The sequence below is a fragment of the Phyllobates terribilis genome, unplaced genomic scaffold (genome assembly GCF_046119375.1).
Source record: "Phyllobates terribilis strain yellow unplaced genomic scaffold, ASM4611937v1 Scaffold_12__6_contigs__length_324123572, whole genome shotgun sequence".
NCBI lineage: Eukaryota > Metazoa > Chordata > Amphibia > Anura > Dendrobatidae > Phyllobates > Phyllobates terribilis.
The window spans coordinates 14,182,504-14,210,502 of record NW_027362772.1 but is presented as its reverse complement, the minus strand read 5'-3'; the positions used below and the strand labels follow the sequence as shown (position 1 = coordinate 14,210,502).

Sequence of the window (27,999 nt, the reverse complement as noted above, 5' to 3'; positions counted from 1 at the left end):
ACATTCCATCGTCTGCCTTCCTGGGTAGGGATCGTATCCTGGTCTTCTACCAGGGGCAACCGAAGCTCTGTCACAGGTGCGGCGACCCCACACACTTCAGTGCAAACTGCACCGTGCAGAAATGTGCGTTGTGTGGGGGTGTCGGCCATCTTGCCGCCTCTTGTGTGGAGATTAGGTGCCACCTGTGTGGTGAGTTAGGTCACCCATTCAGCCGTTGTCCTCGCTCCTTCGCTAATGCAGTCGAGACCCCGGTGGGAGTAAGCCGTGAGGCCGATTCTGCTGGGGAGGGGACTAGCAGGGGTGGGGGAGCCGAGGGGCCAGGGAAGAAAAGCAATAAAAAGAAGCCTGCCCAGCTGAGGCGTCTAGACAAGCGCAGACAGGAGAGGGAGCGGGGTGAGCCCCGGGTTACCGGGGCAGCCCCTGTCCTGGATGCCAGTCTTGCTGCTGAGGCCCCGAGGGATGATGAGTTGGATGAGGAGGTCAGGAGGATCCACAGGGAGGAAACCGCCTCTGCCTCAGAATCCTCCCATTATGAAAGTATGGATGAGGATAATAAGCGGTGGCTAGAGAACAAGCGTAAGCTCGGCACCAAAAAGAAGAAAAAGAAGGGAGATAAAACATCTTCTCCCGCTCTGACCAAGGTACCTAAGGAAGGTAAAACTGACTCCCCTCTGGTTGGTCTTTCTAACCTGTTCCAAGCCCTTGATAACATCTCTTCCTCTGAGGAGGAGGCCGAGGGTGAGGTTCCGGCTTCAGCGGAGCTTACAGGGGGCGCCGAGTCTCCTTCTCCTGGGGATGCAGGGTCCTTGGGGGGAGGGACTGGCCCAGAGTCCGGAGACGAGGACGAGAAAAGAAGGAAAAATGTGGGAATGGACACCTCTGTGTCATTAAAGAGGGGGAAGGATTCCTCCTCTGAGGCAGAGGGTAAGGGGAGTGGGAAGAAGAAAGCCATCTAACTCAATCACCAATGATGGCGGTACCCACTCCGTTGACGCTGGCTTCCATTAATGTCGCCAGCATTAAGTCAAATATGTCTAGATTTGCGGCCTTTGATTTTCTCAGCCGGGTTGAAGCTGACATTTTCTTTTTGCAAGAGACCAGGCTGCCAAATATGGCAGAGGTGTTTATAGCTAAGAGGGAGTGGAGACTCGGGCCCTCCTATTGGTCTCTTGCGGCCGAGCCGTATAGCGGAGTGGCGGTCCTTTTTACCGCACCAGTAGAATGCCGACGGGTTATTGAGTTAGACATGGGGAGGTGCCTGATATTAGATGTCCTCATGAAGTGACAGGAGCTTCGGCTCATTAACATTTATGGTCCCCAATCTAAGTGGGACCGGAAGTGTCTCTTTACGAGGAACAAGCCCTACCTTTTTACGAGTCGGCAGGTCGTCTTTGGAGGGGACTTCAACACTGTCACGAGGCCCCGGGATAGGAGGTTCCAGAGATAAGCTGACTTATGATAGCGTCGCCCTTAATAGTATAGCTAGTGAGGCTCGCCTGGTGGATGTCCACATCCGGCACACCCCAGGCCACGAGGGGTTCACCTATCATAGAGGTAACTGTAGGTCCAAGATAGACAGGTTTTATTTAAAGGAGGAAGCCGTCTCTTCAGCAGTATCTGTTGTTGAGGTGGAGTTCTCCGATCACTGTATGATTTTGTTTTCCCTGAATGTTACAGAGACCCCCCGGATGGGAAGAGGCTTTTGGAGGCTCAATTCGTCTCTCTTGGAAGAAGCGGAGATAAGACAGTCCTTTGAGGATTTTCTTCAGAGCCAGGTACCCTTACTGGATCTTTGTAGTAGTAAGTCAGAGTGGTGGGAGATGTTCAAGAAAAGGGTGGCGAGATTCTTCCGCCAGCTCTCGAGCCTCAGGAGCCTGGACAGGTATCGCCTGTATCAGGGCCTGAGGAGGAAACTCGAGCATCTTGTCTCAACTGGAGGTAGCCGCGAGGAGATCTCCAGAGTGAAATCTTTGCTAATGAGGTGTCAGTATGATAGACACGCATCTTTGGTTTTTGAGAGGCATTACGGGAAGTACCGCTCGCCCGACCCTTACAGAAACTGCAAGATGTCAGTGAATAGTAAAGTTGTTACAGGACTGGTTGACACTGCGGGGTCCCTGAAAAGATCCAGATCGGGGATCCTGGAGGTCGTCAGATCCTTCTACTCGCACCTCTTGGGGAAGAGGGATCTGGATTGGGATGAGATGTCGGCTTTTCTGGCTGAAGCCGTCCCCGAACCAGGGGTAGACCCCTCTCTTGGCGTTTTGACAGAGATGATCAGGGAAGAGGAAGTTAAGTTGGCGATTGAAGGGCTTGCCCTGAAGAAATCTCCCGGTCCGGATGGCTTAACATCTGAATTCTATAAGACCTTTAAGGACGCCTTGGTTCCCCTCTTGACTGAGGTATTCAATGAGTGTCTTTCCTCGGGCACTCTGCCAAAGTCAATGAGGAGGTCTGCCCTGATCATCTTGTCAAAGGGTAAGGACCCATCTTGCATTGAGAATTGGCGTCCCATAGCGCTTCTCAATGCAGACAGGAAGGTTTTGGCAAAGGTGCTGTTTAATCGGCTGGTGAAATTTGCACCCCAGCTCCTTTCGGGGGCCCAGCATTGCTCTGTTCCGGGCCGCAGTACAATTAGTGCTGTACTCTGTGTCCGAGAGGCGGTGGAGCAGGGTAGGGCTGGCCACTGGAAGGGGTACATGCTGTCATTGGACCAGGCAAAAGCGTTTGATCGGGTTAATCATGAGTACCTCTGGTCTGTCCTTCTGAGGTATGGCCTGCCGGGGGGGTTCGTTGATTGGCTTAAGACCTTGTACGCTGGGGCAGAGAGTTTCCCACTTGTGAACGGTTGGATTGGCAGCTCTTTTGAGGTTGGGTGTGGTGTTCGCCAGGGTTGTCCCTTGAGCCCGCTACTGTACGCGTTTTCGATTGACCCACTTCTTAGGAGGGTGGAGCGTGGACCGTTAGCTGGGATCGGGATGGACCGGGCAGCACCGGAAGCCACTCTGAGAGTGGTGGCGTATGCCGATGACGTCACCGTTTTTGTTTCCTCTGATGGGGAGGCAGAATGGCTGATGTCAGAGGTAAATCGCTACTCGGAGGCATCCGGGTCTAAGATCAACCGGGATAAGTGTGAGAGTCTCTGGCTGGGAGGAGGAGATCCTGGTTTTGATCTCCCGGACACCCTTCCAGAACCCAAAGTCTCTGCAAAAGTTCTTGGCATCGAATTTGGCCAGGGGGATTACCCCAAACAAAATTGGGACAGCAGGCTAGAGATCGCCACTCAGAAGGTGAACCAATGGAAGGGTTGGTCTTTGACCCTAAGGGAAAGGGTAAACCTGATCAAAACTTACCTGCTCCCTTTGCTGATCTATCTGGGCAGTGTGTGCATCTTGCCAGAGCCTCTCTGGACTCGGGTCTACAGTTTGTTCTTTCAATTGTTATGGGGGAATAGACTGAACCTGGTCAAGAGGGAGGTTACTTACCGTACGAGGAGACTAGGAGGGTTGGGTATGGTCAACCCTGTGGTATTCCTTGTGAATACCTTCATTAAGATCAATATTGCAAACCTCTGGAAAGAGAGGGCTCCTCCATGGGTATTCTCCTGTAAGGGATGGTTTCAGCCTTTCTTCCAGGAATGGGAGACAGGAGGGCAAGTGAAGGATCTCCGCACACCGCATGGACATCTCCCGGCTTACGCTACCGTGGTTCTGAAGGTAATTCGCCGGTGGGGTCTGGGAATGTGGGTGGTCAGGACTCTGCCAAGGAAGCTCCTTGACAAAAGGGTTCTGTTGACCCATTTTCAGAGGCCTCTGGCGCTCAGAGATTGCCCAAGTCGGGATCTTGGGGTGGGTCTGCATCTTTTGAATTCTATCAGGATCCCCTCGAAGGTTTGGGACTTGGCTTGGCGCTGCTTCCATGGGAAACTGTGTGTGAGGGACAATCTGAAGTGTAGGAGCTCTGAGGACAGGAACTGTCCTCGGGAGCATTGTGGTACCATGCTTGAAAGCATGGACCACTTCCTGCTTTGTTGTCCCTTTAACACAGAGGTGTACAACAGGGTGGGCGCCTCCATTGGCTGGCCCCGGCTGGCCGGTCTCTCTTATGCGGAATGGGCCTATGGAGCATTCGGGGACCTGGGTGGTCGAGACCGCTGCACCTTATTTCTAGTTAGCGAAGTGGTTATCACACGTGGAACGCACGGTTCTTAGTATCGACGCAGCGGAAAATCCTCCCAGTGGACGATGTGTTTAGGACCATACTCGGTGACCTGGTGAAGGTGCGTTCTCTGGAGTATGAGAGACTGGGTACACGGAGGGCAGCTCTCCTCTGGAGGGGCTTTTCTTTTAGTGTGCCCTAGTCTGGTCGTCTCCTCTCCTGGTGGTGGGCTGCTGCTGACACCATAGATTTTTGTTTTATTGATTAGTAGACAGTGATGTAGGGCTGCAGGCGCCGAACTTGGGCTTTGTCAGTTGTGGTTATTGTATTGTTTGTTTCTGTATATATTGTATATATGGGTTTGGGTGTAGGTGTTAGGTTGGGTGGAGGGAAAAGGGGGGGGGGAGGTGGGTTCATCTTGTGGGACACTGGTTATTTGGGTGAAAAACTGGCACTGCCTGATCTGGCCTATGGACGCTGGATATGGACTGAGGCATGAGGCGCAGGACCAGCTCTCAGGTCAGTGCCGGGGAGGGACTGGTGGGCTCGAGTGTGGGGGGTTTTGTTTTGTCTTGTATATATTTGTATAGTTAGTATTTATTTTATTTATTTAAAAAAAAAAAAAAAAAGAAAGAAAGAATGTATATATTAGTTTGTATATAATTTGTCGGTTATTGTTTATTATATTGTTATTATTTGTTGGGTAACCGGACCAGATGTCACAGTGTAGATAGTTATTATTGTGTATATATGTATAATATGTGTGTGAGGAGAGAGGGAGCGGCTGGACCAGTTCATTACATTGTTTATTTTCTGGTTATTATTATTGTTATGTTTTTCATTTTTATAATAGAAGATCTACAGGATGTAACTCAGGATCAGTAATGTAATGTATGTACACAGTGACTGCACCAGCAGAATAGTGAGTGCAGCTCTGGAGTGTAATACAGTATGTAACTCAGGATCAGTAATGTAATGTATGTACACAGTGACTGCACCAGCAGAATAGTGAGTGCAGCTCTGGAGTATAATACAGGAGGTAACTGAGGATCAGTAATGTAAAGTATGTACACAGTGACTGCACCAGCAGAATAGTGAGTGCAGCTCTGGAGTGTAATACAGTATGTAACTCAGGATCAGTAATGTAATGTATGTACACAGTGACTGCACCAGCAGAATAGTGAGTGCAGCTCTGGAGTATAATACAGGATGTAACTCAGGATCAGTAATGTAATGTATGTACACAGTGACTGCACCAGCAGAATAGTGAGTGCAGCTCTGGAGTATAATACAGGAGGTAACTGAAGATCAGTAATGTAAAGTATGTACACAGTGACTGCACCAGCAGAATAGTGAGTGCAGCTCTGGAGTGTAATACAGTATGTAACTCAGGATCAGTAATGTAATGTATGTACACAGTGACTGCACCAGCAGAATAGTGAGTGCAGCTCTGGAGTATAATACAGGATGTAACTCAGGATCAGTAATGTAATGTATGTGCACAGTGACTGCACCAGCAGAATAGTGAGTGCAGCTCTGGAGTATAATACAGGATGTAACTCAGGATCAGTAATGTAATGTATGTACACAGTGACTGCACCAGCAGAATAGTGAGTGCAGCTCTGGAGGATAATACAGGATGTAACTCAGGATCAGTAATGTAATGTATGTACACAGTGACTGCACCAGCAGAATAGTGAGTGCAGCTCTGGAGTATAATACAGGAGGTAACTGAGGATCAGTAATGTAAAGTATGTACACAGTGACTGCACCAGCAGAATAGTGAGTGCAGCTCTGGAGAGTAATACAGTATGTAACTCAGGATCAGTAATGTAATGTATGTGCACAGTGACTGCACCAGCAGAATAGTGAGTGCAGCTCTGGAGTATAATACAGGATGTAACTCAGGATCAGTAATGTAAAGTATGTACACAGTGACTGCACCAGCAGAATAGTGAGTGCAGCTCTGGAGTATAATACAGGATGTAACTGAGGATCAGTAATGTAATGTATGTACACAGTGACTGCACCAGCAGAATAGTGAGTGCAGCTCTGGAGTATAATACAGGAGGTAACTGAGGATCAGTAATGTAATGTATGTACACAGTGACTGCACCAGCAGAATAGTGAGTGCAGCTCTGGAGAATAATACAGGATGTAACTCAGGATCAGTAATGTAATGTATGTACACAGTGACTGCACCAGCAGAATAGTGAGTGCAGCTCTGGAGTGTAATACAGTATGTAACTCAGGATCAGTAATGTAATGTATGTACACAGTGACTGCACCAGCAGAATAGTGAGTGCAGCTCTGGAGTATAATACAGGAGGTAACTGAGGATCAGTAATGTAAAGTATGTACACAGTGACTGCACCAGCAGAATAGTGAGTGCAGCTCTGGAGTGTAATACAGTATGTAACTCAGGATCAGTAATGTAATGTATGTACACAGTGACTGCACCAGCAGAAGAGTGAGTGCAGCTCTGGAGTATAATACAGGATGTAACTCAGGATCAGTAATGTAATGTATGTACACAGTGACTGCACCAGCAGAATAGTGAGTGCAGCTCTGGAGTATAATACAGGAGGTAACTGAAGATCAGTAATGTAAAGTATGTACACAGTGACTGCACCAGCAGAATAGTGAGTGCAGCTCTGGAGTGTAATACAGTATGTAACTCAGGATCAGTAATGTAATGTATGTACACAGTGACTGCACCAGCAGAATAGTGAGTGCAGCTCTGGAGTATAATACAGGATGTAACTCAGGATCAGTAATGTAATGTATGTGCACAGTGACTGCACCAGCAGAATAGTGAGTGCAGCTCTGGAGGATAATACAGGATGTAACTCAGGATCAGTAATGTAATGTATGTACACAGTGACTGCACCAGCAGAATAGTGAGTGCAGCTCTGGAGGATAATACAGGATGTAACTCAGGATCAGTAATGTAATGTATGTACACAGTGACTGCACCAGCAGAATAGTGAGTGCAGCTCTGGAGTATAATACAGGAGGTAACTGAGGATCAGTAATGTAAAGTATGTACACAGTGACTGCACCAGCAGAATAGTGAGTGCAGCTCTGGAGAGTAATACAGTATGTAACTCAGGATCAGTAATGTAATGTATGTGCACAGTGACTGCACCAGCAGAATAGTGAGTGCAGCTCTGGAGTATAATACAGGATGTAACTCAGGATCAGTAATGTAAAGTATGTACACAGTGACTGCACCAGCAGAATAGTGAGTGCAGCTCTGGAGTATAATACAGGATGTAACTGAGGATCAGTAATGTAATGTATGTACACAGTGACTGCACCAGCAGAATAGTGAGTGCAGCTCTGGAGTATAATACAGGAGGTAACTGAGGATCAGTAATGTAATGTATGTACACAGTGACTGCACCAGCAGAATAGTGAGTGCAGCTCTGGAGAATAATACAGGATGTAACTCAGGATCAGTAATGTAATGTATGTACACAGTGACTGCACCAGCAGAATAGTGAGAGCAGCTCTGGAGTATAATACAGGATGTAACTCAGGATCAGTAATGTAATATATGTACACAGTGACTCAACCAGCAGAATAGTGAGTGCAGCTCTGGAGTATAATACAGGATGTAACTGAGGATCAGTAATGTAATGTATGTACACAGTGACTGCACCAGCAGAATAGTGAGTACAGCTCTGGAGTGTAATACAGTATGTAACTCAGGATCAGTAATGTAATGTATGTACACAGTAACTGCACCAGTAGAATAGTGAGTGCAGCTCTGGAGTATAATACAGGATGTAACTGAGGATCAGTAATGTAATGTATGTACACAGTGACTGCACCAGCAGAATAGTGAGTGCAGCTCTGGAGTATAATACAGGAGGTAACTGAGGATCAGTAATGTAATGTATATACACAGTGACTGCACCAGCAGAATAGTGAGTGCAGCTCTGGAGTATAATACAGAATGTAACTCAGGATCAGTAATGTAATGTAGGTACACAGTGACTGCACCAGCAGAATAGTGAGTGCAGCTCTGGAGTATAATACAGGAGGTAACTCAGGATCAGTAATGTAATGTATGTACACAGTGACTGCACCAGCAGAATAGTGAGTGCAGCTCTGGGGTATAATACAGGATGTAACTCAGGATCAGTAATGTAAAGTATGTACACAGTGACTGCACCAGCAGAATAGTGAGTGCAGCTCTGGAGTATAATACAGGAGGTAACTCAGGATCAGTAATGTAATGTATGTACACAGTGACTGCACCAGCAGAATAGTGAGTGCAGCTCTGGGGTATAATACAGGATGTAACTCAGGATCAGTAATGTAAAGTATGTACACAGTGACTGCACCAGCAGAATAGTGAGTGCAGCTCTGGAGTATAAGACAGGATGTAACTCAGGATCAGTAATGTAATGTATGTACACAGTGACTGCACCAGCAGAATAGTGAGTGCAGCTCTGGAGTATAATACAGGAGGTAACTGAGGATCAGTAATGTAATGTATGTACACAGTGACTGCACCAGCAGAATAGTGAGTGCAGCTCTGGAGTATAATACAGGAGGTAACTCAGGATCAGTAATGTAATGTATGTACACAGTGACTGCACCAGCAGAATAGTGAGTGCAGCTCTGGAGTATAATGCAGGATGTAACTCAGGATCAGTAATGTAAAGTATGTACACAGTGACTGCACCAGCAGAATAGTGAGTGCAGCTCTGGAGTGTAATACAGGATGTAACTCAGGATCAGTAATGTAATGTATGTACACAGTGACTGCACCAGCAGAATAGTGAGTGCAGCTCTGGAGTATAATACAGGATGTAACTCAGGATCAGTAATGTATGTACACAGTGACTGCACCAGCAGAATAGTGAGTGCAGCTCTGGAGTATAATACAGGATGTAACTGAGGATCAGTAATGTAATGTATGTACACAGTGACTGCACCAGCAGAACAGTGAGTGCAGCTCTGGAGTATAATACAGGAGGTAACTGAGGATCAGTAATGTAATGTATGTACACAGTGACTGCACCAGCAGAATAGTGAGTGCAGCTCTGGAGAATAATACAGGATGTAACTCAGGATCAGTAATGTAATGTATGTACACAGTGACTGCACCAGCAGAATAGTGAGTGCAGCTCTGGAGTATAATACAGGATGTAACTCAGGATCAGTAATGTAATGTATATACACAGTGACTGCATCAGCAGAATAGTGAGTGCAGCTCTGGAGTATAATACAGGATGTAACTCAGGATCAGTAATGTAATGTATGTACACAGTGACTGCACCAGCAGAATAGTGAGTGCAGCTCTGGAGTATAATACAGGAGGTAACTGAGGATCAGTAATGTAAAGTATGTACACAGTGACTGCACCAGCAGAATAGTGAGTGCAGCTCTGGAGTGTAATACAGTATGTAACTCAGGATCAGTAATGTAATGTATGTGCACAGTGACTGCACCAGCAGAATAGTGAGTGCAGCTCTGGAGTATAATGCAGGATGTAACTCAGGATCAGTAATGTAATGTATGTACACAGTGACTGCACCAGCAGAATAGTGAGTGCAGCTCTGGAGTATAATACAGGATGTAACTCAGGATTAGTAATGTAATATATGTACACAGTGACTGCACCAGCAGAATAGTGAGTGCAGCTCTGGAGTATAATACAGGATGTAACTCAGGATCAGTAATGTAATGTATGTACACAGTGACTGCACCAGCAGAATAGTGAGTGCAGCTCTGGAGTATAATACAGGATCAGTACAGGATCAGTAATGTAATGTACACAGTGACTCCACCAGCAGAATAGTGAGTGCAGCTCTGGGGTATAATACAGGATGTAACTCAGGATCAGTAATGTAATGTATGTACACAGTGACTGCACCAGCAGAATAGTGAGTGCAGCTCTGGGGTATAATACAGGATGTAACTCAGGATCAGTAATGTAATGTATGTACACAGTGACTGCACCAGCAGAATAGTGAGTGCAGCTCTGGGGTATAATACAGGATGTAACTCAGGATCAGTAATGTAATGTATGTACACAGTGACTGCACCAGCAGAATAGTGAGTGCAGCTCTGGAGTATAATACAGGAGGTAACTGAGGATCAGTAATGTAATGTATGTGCACAGTGACTGCACCAGCAAAATAGTGAGTGCAGCTCTGGAGTATAATGCAGGATGTAACTCAGGATCAGTAATGTAATGTATGTACACAGTGACTCAACCAGCAGAATAGTGAGTGCAGCTCTGGAGTATAATACAGGATGTAACTCAGGATCAGTAATGTAATGTATGTACACAGTGACTGCAGCAGCAGAATAGTGAGTGCAGCTCTGGGGTATAATACAGGATGTAACTCAGGATCAGTAATGTATGCACACAGTGACTGTACCAGCAGAATAGTGAGTGCAGCTCCGGAGTATAATACAGGATGTAACTCAGGATCAGTAATGTAATGTATGTACACAGTGACTGCACCAGCAGAATAGTGAGTGCAGCTCTGGAGTATAATACAGGAGGTAACTGAGGATCAGTAATGTAATGTATGTACACAGTGACTGCACCAGCAGAATAGTGAGTGCAGCTCTGGAGAATAATACAGGATGTAACTCAGGATCAGTAATGTAATGTATGTACACAGTGACTGCACCAGCAGAATAGTGAGTGCAGCTCTGGAGTATAATACAGGATGTAACTCAGGATCAGTAATGTAATGTATGTACACAGTGACTGCACCAGCAGAATAGTGAGTGCAGCTCTGGAGTATAATATAGGATGAAACTCAGGATCAGTAATGTAATGTATGTACACAGTGACTGCACCAGCAGAATAGTGAGTGCAGCTCTGGAGTATAATACAGGATGTAACTCAGGATCAGTAATGTAATGTATATACACAGTGACTGCACCAGCAGAATAGTGAGTGCAGCTCTGGAGTATAATACAGGATGTAACTGAGGATCAGTAATGTAATGTATGTACACAGTGACTGCACCAGCAGAATAGTGAGTGCAGCTCTGGAGTATAATACAGGAGGTAACTGAGGATCAGTAATGTAATGTATGTACACAGTGACTGCACCAGCAGAATAGTGAGTGCAGCTCTGGAGTATAATACAGGAGGTAACTGAGGATCAGTAATGTAAAGTATGTACACAGTGACTGCACCAGCAGAATAGTGAGTGCAGCTCTGGAGTGTAATACAGTATGTAACTCAGGATCAGTAATGTAATGTATGTGCACAGTGACTGCACCAGCAGAATAGTGAGTGCAGCTCTGGAGTATAATACAGTATGTAACTCAGGATCAGTAATGTAATGTATGTGCACAGTGACTGCACCAGCAGAATAGTGAGTGTAGCTCTGGAGTATAATACAGGATGTAACTCAGGATCAGTAATGTAATGTATGTACACAGTGACTGCACCAGCAGAATAGTGAGTGTAGCTCTGGAGTATAATACAGGATGTAACTCAGGATCAGTAATGTAATGTATGTACACAGTGACTGCACCAGCAGAATAGTGAGTGTAGCTCTGGAGTATAATACAGGATGTAACTCAGGATCAGTAATGTAATGTATGTACACAGTGACTGCACCAGCAGAATAGTGAGTTCAGCTCTGGAGTATAATACAGGATGTAACTCAGGATCAGTAATGTAATGTATGTACACAGTGACTGCACCAGCAGAATAGTGAGTGCAGCTCTGGAGTATAATACAGGATGTAACTCAGGATCAGTAATGTAATATATGTACACAGTGACTCAACCAGCAGAATAGTGAGTGCTGCTCTGGAGTATAATACAGGATGTAACTGAGGATCAGTAATGTAATGTATGTACACAGTGACTGCACCAGCAGAATAGTGAGTGCAGCTCTGGAGGATAATACAGGATGTAACTCAGGATTAGTAATGTAATGTATGTACACAGTGACTGCACCAGCAGAATAGTGAGTGCAGCTCTGGAGTATAATACAGGATGTAACTCAGGATCAGTAATGTAATGTATATACACAGTGACTGCACCAGCAGAATAGTGAGTGCAGCTCTGGAGTATAATACTGGATGTAACTCAGGATCAGTAATGTAATGTATGTGCACAGTGACTGCACCAGCAGAATAGAGAGTGCAGCTCTGGAGTATAATACAGGAGGTAACTCAGGATCAGTACAGGATCAAGAATGTAATGTATGTACACAGTGACTGCACCAGCAGAATAGTGAGTGCAGCTCTGGAGTATAATACAGGATCAGTACAGGATCAGTAATGTAATGTACACAGTGACTCCACCAGCAGAATAGTGAGTGCAGCTCTGGAGTATAATACAGGATGTAACTCAGGATTAGTAATGTAATGTATGTACACAGTGACTCCACCTGCAGACTAGTGAGTGCAGCTCTGGAGTATAATACAGGATGTAACTCAGGATCAGTAATGTAATGTATGTACACAGTGACTGCACCAGCAGAATAGTGAGTGCAGCTCTGGGGTATAATACAGGATGTAACTCACGATCAGTAATGTAATGTATGTACACAGTGACTGCACCAGCAGAATAGTGAGTGCAGCTCTGGAGTATAAAACAGGATGTAACTCAGGATCAGTAATGTAATGTTTGTTCACAGTGACTGCACCAGCAGAATAGTGAGTGCAGATCTGGAGTATAATACAGGATGTAACGTATGTAGACAGCAACTGCACCAGCAGAATAGTGAGAGCAGCTCTGGAGTATAATACAGGATGTAACTCAGGATCAGTAATGTAATGTATGTACACAGTGACTGCACCAGCAGAATAGTGAGTGCAGATCTGGAGTACAATACAGGATGTAACGTATGTAGACAGCAACTGCACCAGCAGAATAGTGAGCGCAGCTCTGGAGTATAATACAGGATGTAACTCAGGATCAGTAATGTAATGTATGTGCACAGTGACTGCACCAGCAGAATAGTGAGTACAGCTCTGGAGTATAATACAGGATGTAACTCAGGATCAGTAATGTAATGTATGTACACAGTGACTGCACCAGCAGAATAGTGAGTGTAGCTCTGGAGTATAATACAGGATGTAACTCAGGATCAGTAATGTAATGTATGTACACAGTGACTGCACCAGCAGAATAGTGAGTTCAGCTCTGGAGTATAATACAGGATGTAACTCAGGATCAGTAATGTAATGTATGTACACAGTGACTGCACCAGCAGAATAGTGAGTGCAGCTCTGGAGTATAATACAGGATGTAACTCAGGATCAGTAATGTAATATATGTACACAGTGACTCAACCAGCAGAATAGTGAGTGCTGCTCTGGAGTATAATACAGGATGTAACTGAGGATCAGTAATGTAATGTATGTACACAGTGACTGCACCAGCAGAATAGTGAGTGCAGCTCTGGAGGATAATACAGGATGTAACTCAGGATTAGTAATGTAATGTATGTACACAGTGACTGCACCAGCAGAATAGTGAGTGCAGCTCTGGAGTATAATACAGGATGTAACTCAGGATCAGTAATGTAATGTATATACACAGTGACTGCACCAGCAGAATAGTGAGTGCAGCTCTGGAGTATAATACTGGATGTAACTCAGGATCAGTAATGTAATGTATGTGCACAGTGACTGCACCAGCAGAATAGAGAGTGCAGCTCTGGAGTATAATACAGGAGGTAACTCAGGATCAGTACAGGATCAAGAATGTAATGTATGTACACAGTGACTGCACCAGCAGAATAGTGAGTGCAGCTCTGGAGTATAATACAGGATCAGTACAGGATCAGTAATGTAATGTACACAGTGACTCCACCAGCAGAATAGTGAGTGCAGCTCTGGAGTATAATACAGGATGTAACTCAGGATTAGTAATGTAATGTATGTACACAGTGACTCCACCTGCAGACTAGTGAGTGCAGCTCTGGAGTATAATACAGGATGTAACTCAGGATCAGTAATGTAATGTATGTACACAGTGACTGCACCAGCAGAATAGTGAGTGCAGCTCTGGGGTATAATACAGGATGTAACTCACGATCAGTAATGTAATGTATGTACACAGTGACTGCACCAGCAGAATAGTGAGTGCAGCTCTGGAGTATAATACAGGATGTAACTCAGGATCAGTAATGTAATGTATGTACACAGTGACTGCACTAGCAGAATAGTGAGTGCAGCTCTGGAGAATAATATATGATGTAACTCAGGATCAGTAATGTAATGTATGTACACAGTGACTGCACCAGCAGAATAGTGAGTTCAGCTCTGGAGTATGATACAGGATGAAACTCAGGATCAGTAATGTAATGTATGTACACAGTGACTGCACCAGCAGAATAGTGAGTGCAGCTCTGGAGTATAATACAGGATGTAACTCAGTATCAGTAATGTAATGTTTGTTCACAGTGACTGCACCAGCAGAATAGTGAGTGCAGATCTGGAGTATAATACAGGATGTAACGTATGTAGACAGCAACTGCACCAGCAGAATAGTGAGAGCAGCTCTGGAGTATAATACAGGATGTAACTCAGGATCAGTAATGTAATGTATGTACACAGTGACTGCACCAGCAGAATAGTGAGTGCAGATCTGGAGTACAATACAGGATGTAACGTATGTAGACAGCAACTGCACCAGCAGAATAGTGAGCGCAGCTCTGGAGTATAATACAGGATGTAACTCAGGATCAGTAATGTAATGTATGTGCACAGTGACTGCACCAGCAGAATAGTGAGTACAGCTCTGGAGTATAATACAGGATGTAACTCAGGATCAGTAATGTGATGTATGTACACAGTGACTGCACCAGCAGAATAGTGAGTGCAGCTCAGGAGTATAATACAGGATGTAACTCAGGATCAGTAATGTAATGTATGTACACAGTGACTGCACCAGCAGAATAGTGAGTGCAGCTCTGGAGATTAATACAGGATGTAACTCAGGATCAGTAATGTAATGTATGTACACAGTGACTGCACCAGCAGAATAGTGAGTGCAGCTCTGGAGTATAATACAGGATGTAACTGAGGATCAGTAATGTAATGTATGTACACAGTGACTGCACCAGCAGAATAGTGAGTGCAGCTCTGGAGGATAATACAGGATGTAACTCAGGATTAGTAATGTAATGTATGTACACAGTGACTGCACCAGCAGAATAGTGAGTGCAGCTCTGGAGTATAATACAGGATGTAACTCAGGATCAGTAATGTAATGTATATACACAGTGACTGCACCAGCAGAATAGTGAGTGCAGCTCTGGAGTATAATACTGGATGTAACTCAGGATCAGTAATGTAATGTATGTGCACAGTGACTGCACCAGCAGAATAGAGAGTGCAGCTCTGGAGTATAATACAGGAGGTAACTCAGGATCAGTACAGGATCAAGAATGTAATGTATGTACACAGTGACTGCACCAGCAGAATAGTGAGTGCAGCTCTGGAGTATAATACAGGATCAGTACAGGATCAGTAATGTAATGTACACAGTGACTCCACCAGCAGAATAGTGAGTGCAGCTCTGGAGTATAATACAGGATGTAACTCAGGATTAGTAATGTAATGTATGTACACAGTGACTCCACCTGCAGACTAGTGAGTGCAGCTCTGGAGTATAATACAGGATGTAACTCGGGATCAGTAATGTGATGTATGTACACAGTGACTGCACCAGCAGAATAGTGAGTGCAGCTCTGGAGTATAATACAGGATGTAACTCACGATCAGTAATGTAATGTATGTACACAGTGACTGCACCAGCAGAATAGTGAGTGCAGCTCTGGAGTATAATACAGGATGTAACTCAGGATCAGTAATGTAATGTATGTACACAGTGACTGCACTAGCAGAATAGTGAGTGCAGCTCTGGAGAATAATATATGATGTAACTCAGGATCAGTAATGTAATGTATGTACACAGTGACTGCACCAGCAGAATAGTGAGTTCAGCTCTGGAGTATGATACAGGATGAAACTCAGGATCAGTAATGTAATGTATGTACACAGTGACTGCACCAGCAGAATAGTGAGTGCAGCTCTGGAGTATAATACAGGATGTAACTCAGTATCAGTAATGTAATGTTTGTTCACAGTGACTGCACCAGCAGAATAGTGAGTGCAGATCTGGAGTATAATACAGGATGTAACGTATGTAGACAGCAACTGCACCAGCAGAATAGTGAGAGCAGCTCTGGAGTATAATACAGGATGTAACTCAGGATCAGTAATGTAATGTATGTGCACAGTGACTGCACCAGCAGAATAGTGAGTACAGCTCTGGAGTATAATACAGGATGTAACTCAGGATCAGTAATGTGATGTATGTACACAGTGACTGCACCAGCAGAATAGTGAGTGCAGCTCAGGAGTATAATACAGGATGTAACTCAGGATCAGTAATGTAATGTATGTACACAGTGACTGCACCAGCAGAATAGTGAGTGCAGCTCTGGAGATTAATACAGGATGTAACTCAGGATCAGTAATGTAATGTATGTACACAGTGACTGCACCAGCAGAATAGTGAGTGCAGCTCTGGAGTATAATACAGGATGTAACTGAGGATCAGTAATGTAATGTATGTACACAGTGACTGCACCAGCAGAATAGTGAGTGCAGCTCTGGAGGATAATACAGGATGTAACTCAGGATTAGTAATGTAATGTATGTACACAGTGACTGCACCAGCAGAATAGTGAGTGCAGCTCTGGAGTATAATACAGGATGTAACTCAGGATCAGTAATGTAATGTATATACACAGTGACTGCACCAGCAGAATAGTGAGTGCAGCTCTGGAGTATAATACTGGATGTAACTCAGGATCAGTAATGTAATGTATGTGCACAGTGACTGCACCAGCAGAATAGAGAGTGCAGCTCTGGAGTATAATACAGGAGGTAACTCAGGATCAGTACAGGATCAAGAATGTAATGTATGTACACAGTGACTGCACCAGCAGAATAGTGAGTGCAGCTCTGGAGTATAATACAGGATCAGTACAGGATCAGTAATGTAATGTACACAGTGACTCCACCAGCAGAATAGTGAGTGCAGCTCTGGAGTATAATACAGGATGTAACTCAGGATTAGTAATGTAATGTATGTACACAGTGACTCCACCTGCAGACTAGTGAGTGCAGCTCTGGAGTATAATACAGGATGTAACTCGGGATCAGTAATGTGATGTATGTACACAGTGACTGCACCAGCAGAATAGTGAGTGCAGCTCTGGAGTATAATACAGGATGTAACTCACGATCAGTAATGTAATGTATGTACACAGTGACTGCACCAGCAGAATAGTGAGTGCAGCTCTGGAGTATAATACAGGATGTAACTCAGGATCAGTAATGTAATGTATGTACACAGTGACTGCACTAGCAGAATAGTGAGTGCAGCTCTGGAGAATAATATATGATGTAACTCAGGATCAGTAATGTAATGTATGTACACAGTGACTGCACCAGCAGAATAGTGAGTTCAGCTCTGGAGTATGATACAGGATGAAACTCAGGATCAGTAATGTAATGTATGTACACAGTGACTGCACCAGCAGAATAGTGAGTGCAGCTCTGGAGTATAATACAGGATGTAACTCAGTATCAGTAATGTAATGTTTGTTCACAGTGACTGCACCAGCAGAATAGTGAGTGCAGATCTGGAGTATAATACAGGATGTAACGTATGTAGACAGCAACTGCACCAGCAGAATAGTGAGAGCAGCTCTGGAGTATAATACAGGATGTAACTCAGGATCAGTAATGTAATGTATGTACACAGTGACTGCACCAGCAGAATAGTGAGTGCAGATCTGGAGTACAATACAGGATGTAACGTATGTAGACAGCAACTGCACCAGCAGAATAGTGAGCGCAGCTGGAGTATAATACAGGATGTAACTCAGGATCAGTAATGTAATGTATGTGCACAGTGACTGCACCAGCAGAATAGTGAGTACAGCTCTGGAGTATAATACAGGATGTAACTCAGGATCAGTAATGTGATGTATGTACACAGTGACTGCACCAGCAGAATAGTGAGTGCAGCTCAGGAGTATAATACAGGATGTAACTCAGGATCAGTAATGTAATGTATGTACACAGTGACTGCACCAGCAGAATAGTGAGTGCAGCTCTGGAGATTAATACAGGATGTAACTCAGGATCAGTAATGTAATGTATGTACACAGTGACTGCACCAGCAGAATAGTGAGTGCAGCTCTGGAGTATAATACAGGATGTAACTGAGGATCAGTAATGTAATGTATGTACACAGTGACTGCACCAGCAGAATAGTGAGTGCAGCTCTGGAGTATAATACAGGAGGTAACTGAGGATCAGTAATGTAATGTATGTACACAGTGACTGCACCAGCAGAATAGTGAGTGCAGCTCTGGAGTATAATACAGGAGGTAACTGAGGATCAGTAATGTAAAGTATGTACACAGTGACTGCACCAGCAGAATAGTGAGTGCAGCTCTGGAGTGTAATACAGTATGTAACTCAGGATCAGTAATGTAATGTATGTGCACAGTGACTGCACCAGCAGAATAGTGAGTGCAGCTCTGGAGAATAATACAGGATGTAACTCAGGATCAGTAATGTAATGTATGTACACAGTGACTGCACCAGCAGAATAGTGAGTGCAGCTCTGGAGTATAATACATGATGTAACTCAGGATCAGTAATGTAATATATGTACACAGTGACTCAACCAGCAGAATAGTGAGTGGAGCTCTGGAGTATAATACAGGATGTAACTGAGGATCAGTAATGTAATGTATGTACACAGTGACTGCACCTGCAGAATAGTGAGTGCAGCTCTGGAGGATAATACAGGATGTAACTCAGGATTAGTAATGTAATGTAAGTACACAGTGACTGCACCAGCAGAATAGTGAGTGCAGCTCTGGAGTATAATACAGGATGTAACTCAGGATCAGTAATGTAATGTATGTACACAGTGACTGCACCAGCAGAATAGTGAGTGCAGCTCTGGAGTATAATACTGGACGTAACTCAGGATCAGTAATGTAATGTATGTGCACAGTGACTGCACCAGCAGAATAGAGAGTGCAGCTCTGGAGTATAATACAGGAGGTAACTCAGGATCAGTACAGGATCAATAATGTAATGTATGTACACAGTGACTGCACCAGCAGAATAGTGAGTGCAGCTCTGGAGTATAATACAGGATCAGTACAGGATCAGTAATGTAATGTACACAGTGACTCCATCAGCAGAATAGTGAGTGCAGCTCTGGAGTATAATACAGGATGTAACTCAGGATTAGTAATGTAATGTATGTACACAGTGACTCCACCTGCAGACTAGTGAGTGCAGCTCTGGAGTATAATACAGGATATAACTCGGGATCAGTAATGTGATGTATGTACACAGTGACTGCACCAGCAGAATAGTGAGTGCAGCTCTGGAGTATAATACAGGATGTAACTCAGGATCAGTAATGTAATGTATGTACACAGTGACTGCACCAGCAGAATAGTGAGTGCAGCTCTGGGGTATAATACAGGATGTAACTCTCGATCAGTAATGTAATGTATGTACACAGTGACTGCACCAGCAGAATAGTGAGTGCAGCTCTGGAGTATAATACAGGATGTAACTCAGGATCAGTAATGTAATGTATGTACACAGTGACTGCACTAGCAGAATAGTGAGTGCAGCTCTGGAGAATAATATATGATGTAACTCAGGATCAGTAATGTAATGTATGTACACAGTGACTCCACCTGCAGACTAGTGAGTGCAGCTCTGGAGTATATTACAGGATATAACTCGGGATCAGTAATGTGATGTATGTACACAGTGACTGCACCAGCAGAATAGTGAGTGCAGCTCTGGAGTATAATACAGGATGTAATTCAGGATCAGTAATGTAATGTATGTACACAGTGACTGCACCAGCAGAATAGTGAGTGCAGCTCTGGGGTATAATACAGGATGTAACTCTCGATCAGTAATGTAATGTATGTACACAGTGACTGCACCAGCAGAATAGTGAGTGCAGCTCTGGAGTATAATACAGGATGTAACTCAGGATCAGTAATGTAATGTATGTACACAGTGACTGCACTAGCAGAATAGTGAGTGCAGCTCTGGAGAATAATACATGATGTAACTCAGGATCAGTAATGTAATGTATGTACACAGTGACTGCACCAGCAGAATAGTGAGTTCAGCTCTGGAGTATGATACAGGATGAAACTCAGGATCAGTAATGTAATGTATGTACACAGTGACTGCACCAGCAGAATAGTGAGTGCAGCTCTGGAGTATAATACAGGATGTAACTCAGGATCAGTAATGTAATGTATGTTCACAATGACTGCACCAGCAGAATAGTGAGTGCAGCTCTGGGGTATAATACAGGATGTAACTCAGGATCAGTAATGTAATGTATGTACACAGTGACTGCACCAGCAGAATAGTGAGTGCAGCTCTGGGGTATAATACAGGATGCAACTCAGGATCAGTACAGGATCAGTAATGTAATGTATGTAGACAGTGACTGCACCAGCAGAATAGTGAGTGCAGCTCTGGAGTATAATACAGGATGTAACTCAGGATCAGTAATGTAATGTATGTACACAGTGACTGCACCAGCAGAATAGTGAGTGCAGATCTGGAGTATAATACAGGATGTAACGTATGTAGACAGCAACTGCACCAGCAGAATAGTGAGCGCAGCTCTGGAGTATAATACAGGATGTAACTCAGGATCAGTAATGTAATGTATGTACACAGTGACTGCACCAGCAGAATAGTGAGTGCAGATCTGGAGTATAATACAGGATGTAACGTATGTAGACAGCAACTGCACCAGCAGAATAGTGAGCGCAGCTCCGGAGTATAATACAGGATGTAACTCAGGATCAGTAATGTAATGTATGTGCACAGTGACTGCACCAGCAGAATAGTGAGTACAGCTCTGGAGTATAATACAGGATGTAACTCAGGATCAGTAATGTGATGTATGTACACAGTGACTGCACCAGCAGAATAGTGAGTGCAGCTCTGGAGGATAATACAGGATGTAACTCAGGATCAGTAATGTAATGTATGTACACAGTGACTGCACTAGCAGAATAGTGAGTGCAGCTCTGGAGTATAATACAGGATGAAACTCAGGATCAGTAATGTAATGTATGTACACAGTGACTGCACCAGCAGAATAGTGAGTGCAGCTCTGGAGTATAATACAGGATGTAACTCAGGATCAGTAATGTAATGTATGTAAACAGTGACTGCACCAGCAGAATAGTGAGTGCAGCTCTTGAGTGTAATACAGGAGGTAACTCAGGATCAGTACAGGATCAGTAATGTAATGTATGTACACAGTGACTGCACCAGCAGAATAGTGAGTGCAGCTCTGGAGTATAATACAGGATCAGTACAGGATCAGTAATGTAATGTACACAGTGACTCCACCAGCAGAATAGTGAGTGCAGCTCTGGAGTATAATACAGGATGTAACTCAGGATCAGTAATGTAATGTATGTACACAGTGACTGCACCAGCAGAATAGTGAGTGCAGCTCTGGAGTATAATACAGGATGTAACTCAGGATCAGTAATGTAATGTATGTACACAGTGACTGCACCAGCAGAATAGTGAGTGCAGCTCTGGGGTATAATACAGGATGTAACTCACGATCAGTAATGTAATGTATGTACACAGTGACTGCACCACCAGAACAGAGAGTGCAGCTCTGGAGTATAATACAGGATGTAACTCAGGATCAGTAATGTAATGTATGTACACAGTGACTGCACTAGCAGAATAGTGAGTGCAGCTCTGGAGAATAATACATGATGTAACTCAGGATCAGTAATGTAATGTTTGTACACAGTGACTGCACCAGCAGAATAGTGAGTGGAGCTCTGGAGTATAATACAGGATGTAACTCAGGATCACTAATGTAATGTATGTACACAGTGACTGCACCAGCAGAATAGTGAGTGCAGCTCTGGAGTATAATACAGGATGTAACTCAGGATCAGTAATGTAATGTATGTACACAGTGACTGCACCAGCAGAATAGTGAGTGCAGCTCTGGGGTATAATACAGGATGTAACTCACGATCAGTAATGTAATGTATGTACACAGTGACTGCACCACCAGAATAGTGAGTGCAGCTCTGGAGTATAATACAGGATGTAACTCACGATCAGTAATGTAATGTATGTACACAGTGACTGCACTAGCAGAATAGTGAGTGCAGCTCTGGAGAATAATACATGATGTAACTCAGGATCAGTAATGTAATGTTTGTACACAGTGACTGCACCAGCAGAACAGTGAGTTCAGCTCTGGAGTATGATACAGGATGAAACTCGGGATCAGTAATGTAATGTATGTACACAGTAACTGCACCAGCAGAATAGTGAGTGCAGCTCTGGAGTATAATACAGGATGTAACTCAGGATCAGTAATGTAATGTATGTTCACAATGACTGCACCAGCAGAAAAGTGAGTGCAGCTCTGGGGTATAATACAGGATGTAACTCAGGATCAGTAATGTAATGTATGTACACAGTGACTGCACCAGCAGAATAGTGAGTGCAGCTCTGGGGTATAATACAGGATGCAACTCAGGATCAGTACAGGATCAGTAATGTCATGTACATACACAGTGACTGCACCAGCAGAATAGTGAGTGCAGATCTGGAGTATAATACAGGATGTAACGTATGTAGACAGCAACTGCACCAGCAGAATAGTGAGCGCAGCTCTGGAGTATAATACAGGATGCAACTCAGGATCAGTACAGGATCAGGAATGTAATGTATGTACACAGTGACTGCACCAGCAGAATAGTGAGTGCAGATCTGGAGTATAATACAGGATGTAACGTATGTAGACAGCAACTGCACCAGCAGAATAGTGAGCGCAGCTCTGGAGTATAATACAGGATGTAACTCAGGATCAGTAATGTAATGTATGTACACAGTGACTGCACCAGCAGAATAGTGAGTGCAGATCTGGAGTATAATACAGGATGTAACGTATGTAGACAGCAACTGCACCAGCAGAATAGTGAGCGCAGCTCCGGAGTATAATACAGGATGTAACTCAGGATCAGTAATGTAATGTATGTGCACAGTGACTGCACCAGCAGAATAGTGAGTACAGCTCTGGAGTATAATACAGGATGTAACTCAGGATCAGTAATGTGATGTATGTACACAGTGACTGCACCAGCAGAATAGTGAGTGCAGCTCTGGAGGATAATACAGGATGTAACTCAGGATCAGTAATGTAATGTATGTACACAGTGACTGCACTAGCAGAATAGTGAGTGCAGCTCTGGAGTATAATACAGGATGAAACTCAGGATCAGTAATGTAATGTATGTACACAGTGACTGCACCAGCAGAATAGTGAGTGCAGCTCTGGAGTATAATACAGGATGTAACTCAGGATCAGTAATGTAATGTATGTAAACAGTGACTGCACCAGCAGAATAGTGAGTGCAGCTCTGGAGTGTAATACAGGAGGTAACTCAGGATCAGTACAGGATCAGTAATGTAATGTATGTACACAGTGACTGCACCAGCAGAATAGTGAGTGCAGCTCTGGAGTATAATACAGGATCAGTACAGGATCAGTAATGTAATGTACACAGTGACTCCACCAGCAGAATAGTGAGTGCAGCTCTGGAGTATAATACAGGATGTAACTCAGGATCAGTAATGTAATGTATGTACACAGTGACTGCACCAGCAGAATAGTGAGTGCAGCTCTGGAGTATAATACAGGATGTAACTCAGGATCAGTAATGTAATGTATGTACACAGTGACTGCACCAGCAGAATAGTGAGTGCAGCTCTGGGGTATAATACAGGATGTAACTCACGATCAGTAATGTAATGTATGTACACAGTGACTGCACCACCAGAATAGAGAGTGCAGCTCTGGAGTATAATACAGGATGTAACTCAGGATCAGTAATGTAATGTATGTACACAGTGACTGCACTAGCAGAATAGTGAGTGCAGCTCTGGAGAATAATACATGATGTAACTCAGGATCAGTAATGTAATGTTTGTACACAGTGACTGCACCAGCAGAATAGTGAGTGGAGCTCTGGAGTATAATACAGGATGTAACTCAGGATCACTAATGTAATGTATGTACACAGTGACTGCACCAGCAGAATAGTGAGTGCAGCTCTGGAGTATAATACAGGATGTAACTCAGGATCAGTAATGTAATGTATGTACACAGTGACTGCACCAGCAGAATAGTGAGTGCAGCTCTGGGGTATAATACAGGATGTAACTCACGATCAGTAATGTAATGTATGTACACAGTGACTGCACCACCAGAATAGTGAGTGCAGCTCTGGAGTATAATACAGGATGTAACTCACGATCAGTAATGTAATGTATGTACACAGTGACTGCACTAGCAGAATAGTGAGTGCAGCTCTGGAGAATAATACATAATGTAACTCAGGATCAGTAATGTAATGTTTGTACACAGTGACTGCACCAGCAGAACAGTGAGTTCAGCTCTGGAGTATGATACAGGATGAAACTCTGGATCAGTAATGTAATGTATGTACACAGTAACTGCACCAGCAGAATAGTGAGTGCAGCTCTGGAGTATAATACAGGATGTAACTCAGGATCAGTAATGTAATGTATGTTCACAATGACTGCACCAGCAGAAAAGTGAGTGCAGCTCTGGGGTATAATACAGGATGTAACTCAGGATCAGTAATGTAATGTATGTACACAGTGACTGCACCAGCAGAATAGTGAGTGCAGCTCTGGGGTATAATACAGGATGCAACTCAGGATCAGTACAGGATCAGTAATGTCATGTACGTACACAGTGACTGCACCAGCAGAATAGTGAGTGCAGATCTGGAGTATAATACAGGATGTAACGTATGTAGACAGCAACTGCACCAGCAGAATAGTGAGCGCAGCTCTGGAGTATAATACAGGATGTAACTCAGGATCAGTAATGTAATGTATGTACACAGTGACTGCACCAGCAGAATAGTGAGTACAGCTCTGGAGTATAATACAGGATGTAACTCAGGATAAATAATGTAATGTATGTACACAGTGACTGCACCAGCAGAATAGTGAGTGCAGCTCTGGAGTATAATACAGGATGTAACTCAGGATCAGTAATGTGATGTATGTACACAGTGACTGCACCAGCAGAATAGTGAGTGCAGCTCAGGAGTATAATACAGGATGTAACTCAGGATCAGTAATGTAATGTATGTACATAGTGACAGCACCAGCAGAATAGTGAGTGCAGCTCTGGAGTATAATATTATTATTATAGCACCATTTATTCCATGGCGCTGTACATGTGAAAAAGGGGTATACATACAAGAACAATTACACTAATCTTGAACAAAAAGAAGCAGCGACTGGTACAGGAGGAGCGAGGTCCCTGCCCGCGAGGGCTCACAGTCTACAGGGGATGGGTGAGGGTACAGTAGGTGAGGGTAGAGCTGGTCGTGCAGCGGTATGGTGGAGCGGTGGTTACTGCAGGTTGTAGGCTTGTTGGAAGAGGTGGGTCTTCAGGTTTCTTTTGAAGGCTTCCATGGTAGGCGAGAGTCTGATGTGTTGGGGTAGAGTTCCTGAGTAGGGGGGAATCACGGGAGAAATCTAGTATGCGATTGTGGGAAGAGGAGATAAGAGGGGAGTAGAGAAGGAGATAATATAGACACATTTACCCCTTTGGGCAGACGTATAGTTTTCACATATATGTAGTAGAGAACATTATAAACCGCTTTCTTTTCTCAGTTCCCGTCCGTGTCTCTGGCCTATGAGAAAGCTGAGAGCGACATTATGCATCTGAAGCCCAGAAACCCTCGCCGTGACCGCCTGGTGAATGAGGCTCTGGCTGTATATTCCTACTTCCAGATCGGTGAGTCTCGGGATGTAGAGGTATTGGGCGGTGTGAGACGAGGGACATTCGCCTCCAGAGCCGGGGGGTGACGTCTTCTGTTTCCAGGGGTCATCCAGTCGTTCGCCGGCTTCGTGGACTACTTCACGGTGATGGCCCAGGAGGGCTGGTTCCCGGCCTATTGCATCGGCCTCCGCGCCAAGTGGGAGAACCAGCACTTACAGGACCTGGAGGACAGCTACGGCCAGGAATGGGTAACACACGATGCAGGACACTGTGCCAACATGAAGGCTGGGTTAGAAGGGTGCAATGTGCCTCTGCCTCCAGCGGGGGGCAGAGCCGCACACATGGGCTGTACATAGATTGTATAGACATTAACCCCTGCTTTGCCCTGCAGACGTTCAGCCAGCGCCTCTACCAGCAGTACAACTGCTACACCGTCTTCTTCCTCAGCATCGAGGTCTGCCAGATCGCAGACGTCCTCATCAGAAAGACGCGGCGTCTGTCCGTCTTCCAGCAGGGATTTTTCAGGTGGGTGAATTCCCGAGCCCCTCCGCTCTCAGATAAAGGTCCCCATGTGTGACGCTCACCTCGCCCCCCAGGAATAAAGTCCTGCTGATTGCCATCGTCTTCCAGCTGTGCCTGGGTAACTTCCTGTGTTACTGCCCGGGGATGCCCAACGTCTTCAACTTCATGCCCATCCGGTAAGAGTCCATCAGACCCCCTCGTCCGGACCCCCGGGGTCCCAGCTCGCCTTTCACCCTCATCTCGTCCTCTCAGGTTCCAGTGGTGGCTCGTTCCAGTGCCGTTCGGGATCTTAATTTTCGTTTATGATGAGATCCGTAAGCTCGGCGTCCGCAGACACCCAGGAAGTGAGTATGCCCCGAAGCCAGCGCCCTGGGGGGCGACCTCCATGAGGGGCGCAGATACGGATCCAGTAGTGTAACTTTCTGATTTTGCTTTTCCTTACTGGAGGCCTCGTTCCTTGCGCACATTCACAGAAGCCAATCTGAGCGAGCAAAGCTGTAGTGTAAAGTATGGGGGGGGTTTCATTTAATAAGACAGGACATAGATACTCAGACCGAGTTGATTGATGATGCCAGATGTGTTCACCGGAAGAGCTGTAGTGTAAAGTATGGGGGAGACATTTAATAAAACAGGACATAGAATACGAAGTTGCACTTGATGATGCCGGATGTGTTTGTATGCAACGCTGTAGTGTAAAGCAAGGGGGCAGAAAAGAAGATGAGCCAGTAATGGGACAGGAGACTACCAGAGATCCTAATAACCAGTGCAGGAGTCATTGCTGAAAAGGGGAGGCAGGAAAGTAGTCCAACCATCAGGATTGATGGGAGTCGGCCATTTTTCCTTCTTTTACATTGATCATGGTAGTAGTGGGGGCAGAACTGATCCATGCAAATGCTTTATGTAAACGGTCCTTTAAATCCTCCTCCTCCTCGTGTTCCCCGCAGGCTGGTGGGACAAGGAGCTTTACTATTAGCCGCCCTGGACCCCGTCACACGTCGGCTTCCTCCGCTGAAGACACAGGAGGCCGGACCCCTCACTGACGAGGAGCTCGTTCTGGATTTTCTCCACTCACGAATCAGAGAATCTGCTGTATATAAGAAATCTGGATCCTGGGATAGAGCTGCAGTGTCGCCCCCTTGTGTCAGGGGATGAGACCTGGACCCGGGGGGTACCCTCTCTTTGTGCTGTGATTCTGCTTATCGCGCCCTGCGAGTGGCGCCGATGTGACTGTAAGATCTCATGTGATGAAAATAAATTATTACACAAGTGACAGCTGAAGGTTTGTTACAATTGCGTCTGGTTGAGAACGGACCCTGGCCTTGAGTGAAGCAATGGCTGCCTGCACCCTAGCCAGCTGAGACCCCCATACTGTGCTGCATGATGGGAGATGTAGTTCCTTCCTATTGAC

General features: G+C 44.8%; 1 protein-coding gene across 1 annotated transcript in view; it reads left to right on the top strand.

Moving 5' to 3' along the window:
• The window catches only part of ATP4A (ATPase H+/K+ transporting subunit alpha), a 94,060-nt gene extending 66,199 nt beyond the window's left edge, over window positions 1-27,861 (top strand). The window contains exons 18-23 of the mRNA XM_073655568.1: window positions 25,961-26,084; window positions 26,172-26,317; window positions 26,461-26,594; window positions 26,666-26,767; window positions 26,844-26,935; window positions 27,536-27,861. Coding sequence (XP_073511669.1) covers window positions 25,961-26,084; window positions 26,172-26,317; window positions 26,461-26,594; window positions 26,666-26,767; window positions 26,844-26,935; window positions 27,536-27,564 — 627 coding nt within the window. The 3' untranslated portion in view covers window positions 27,565-27,861. The remainder of the gene's footprint in view (window positions 1-25,960; window positions 26,085-26,171; window positions 26,318-26,460; window positions 26,595-26,665; window positions 26,768-26,843; window positions 26,936-27,535) is intronic.
• Window positions 27,862-27,999: the final 138 nt, after the last annotated feature.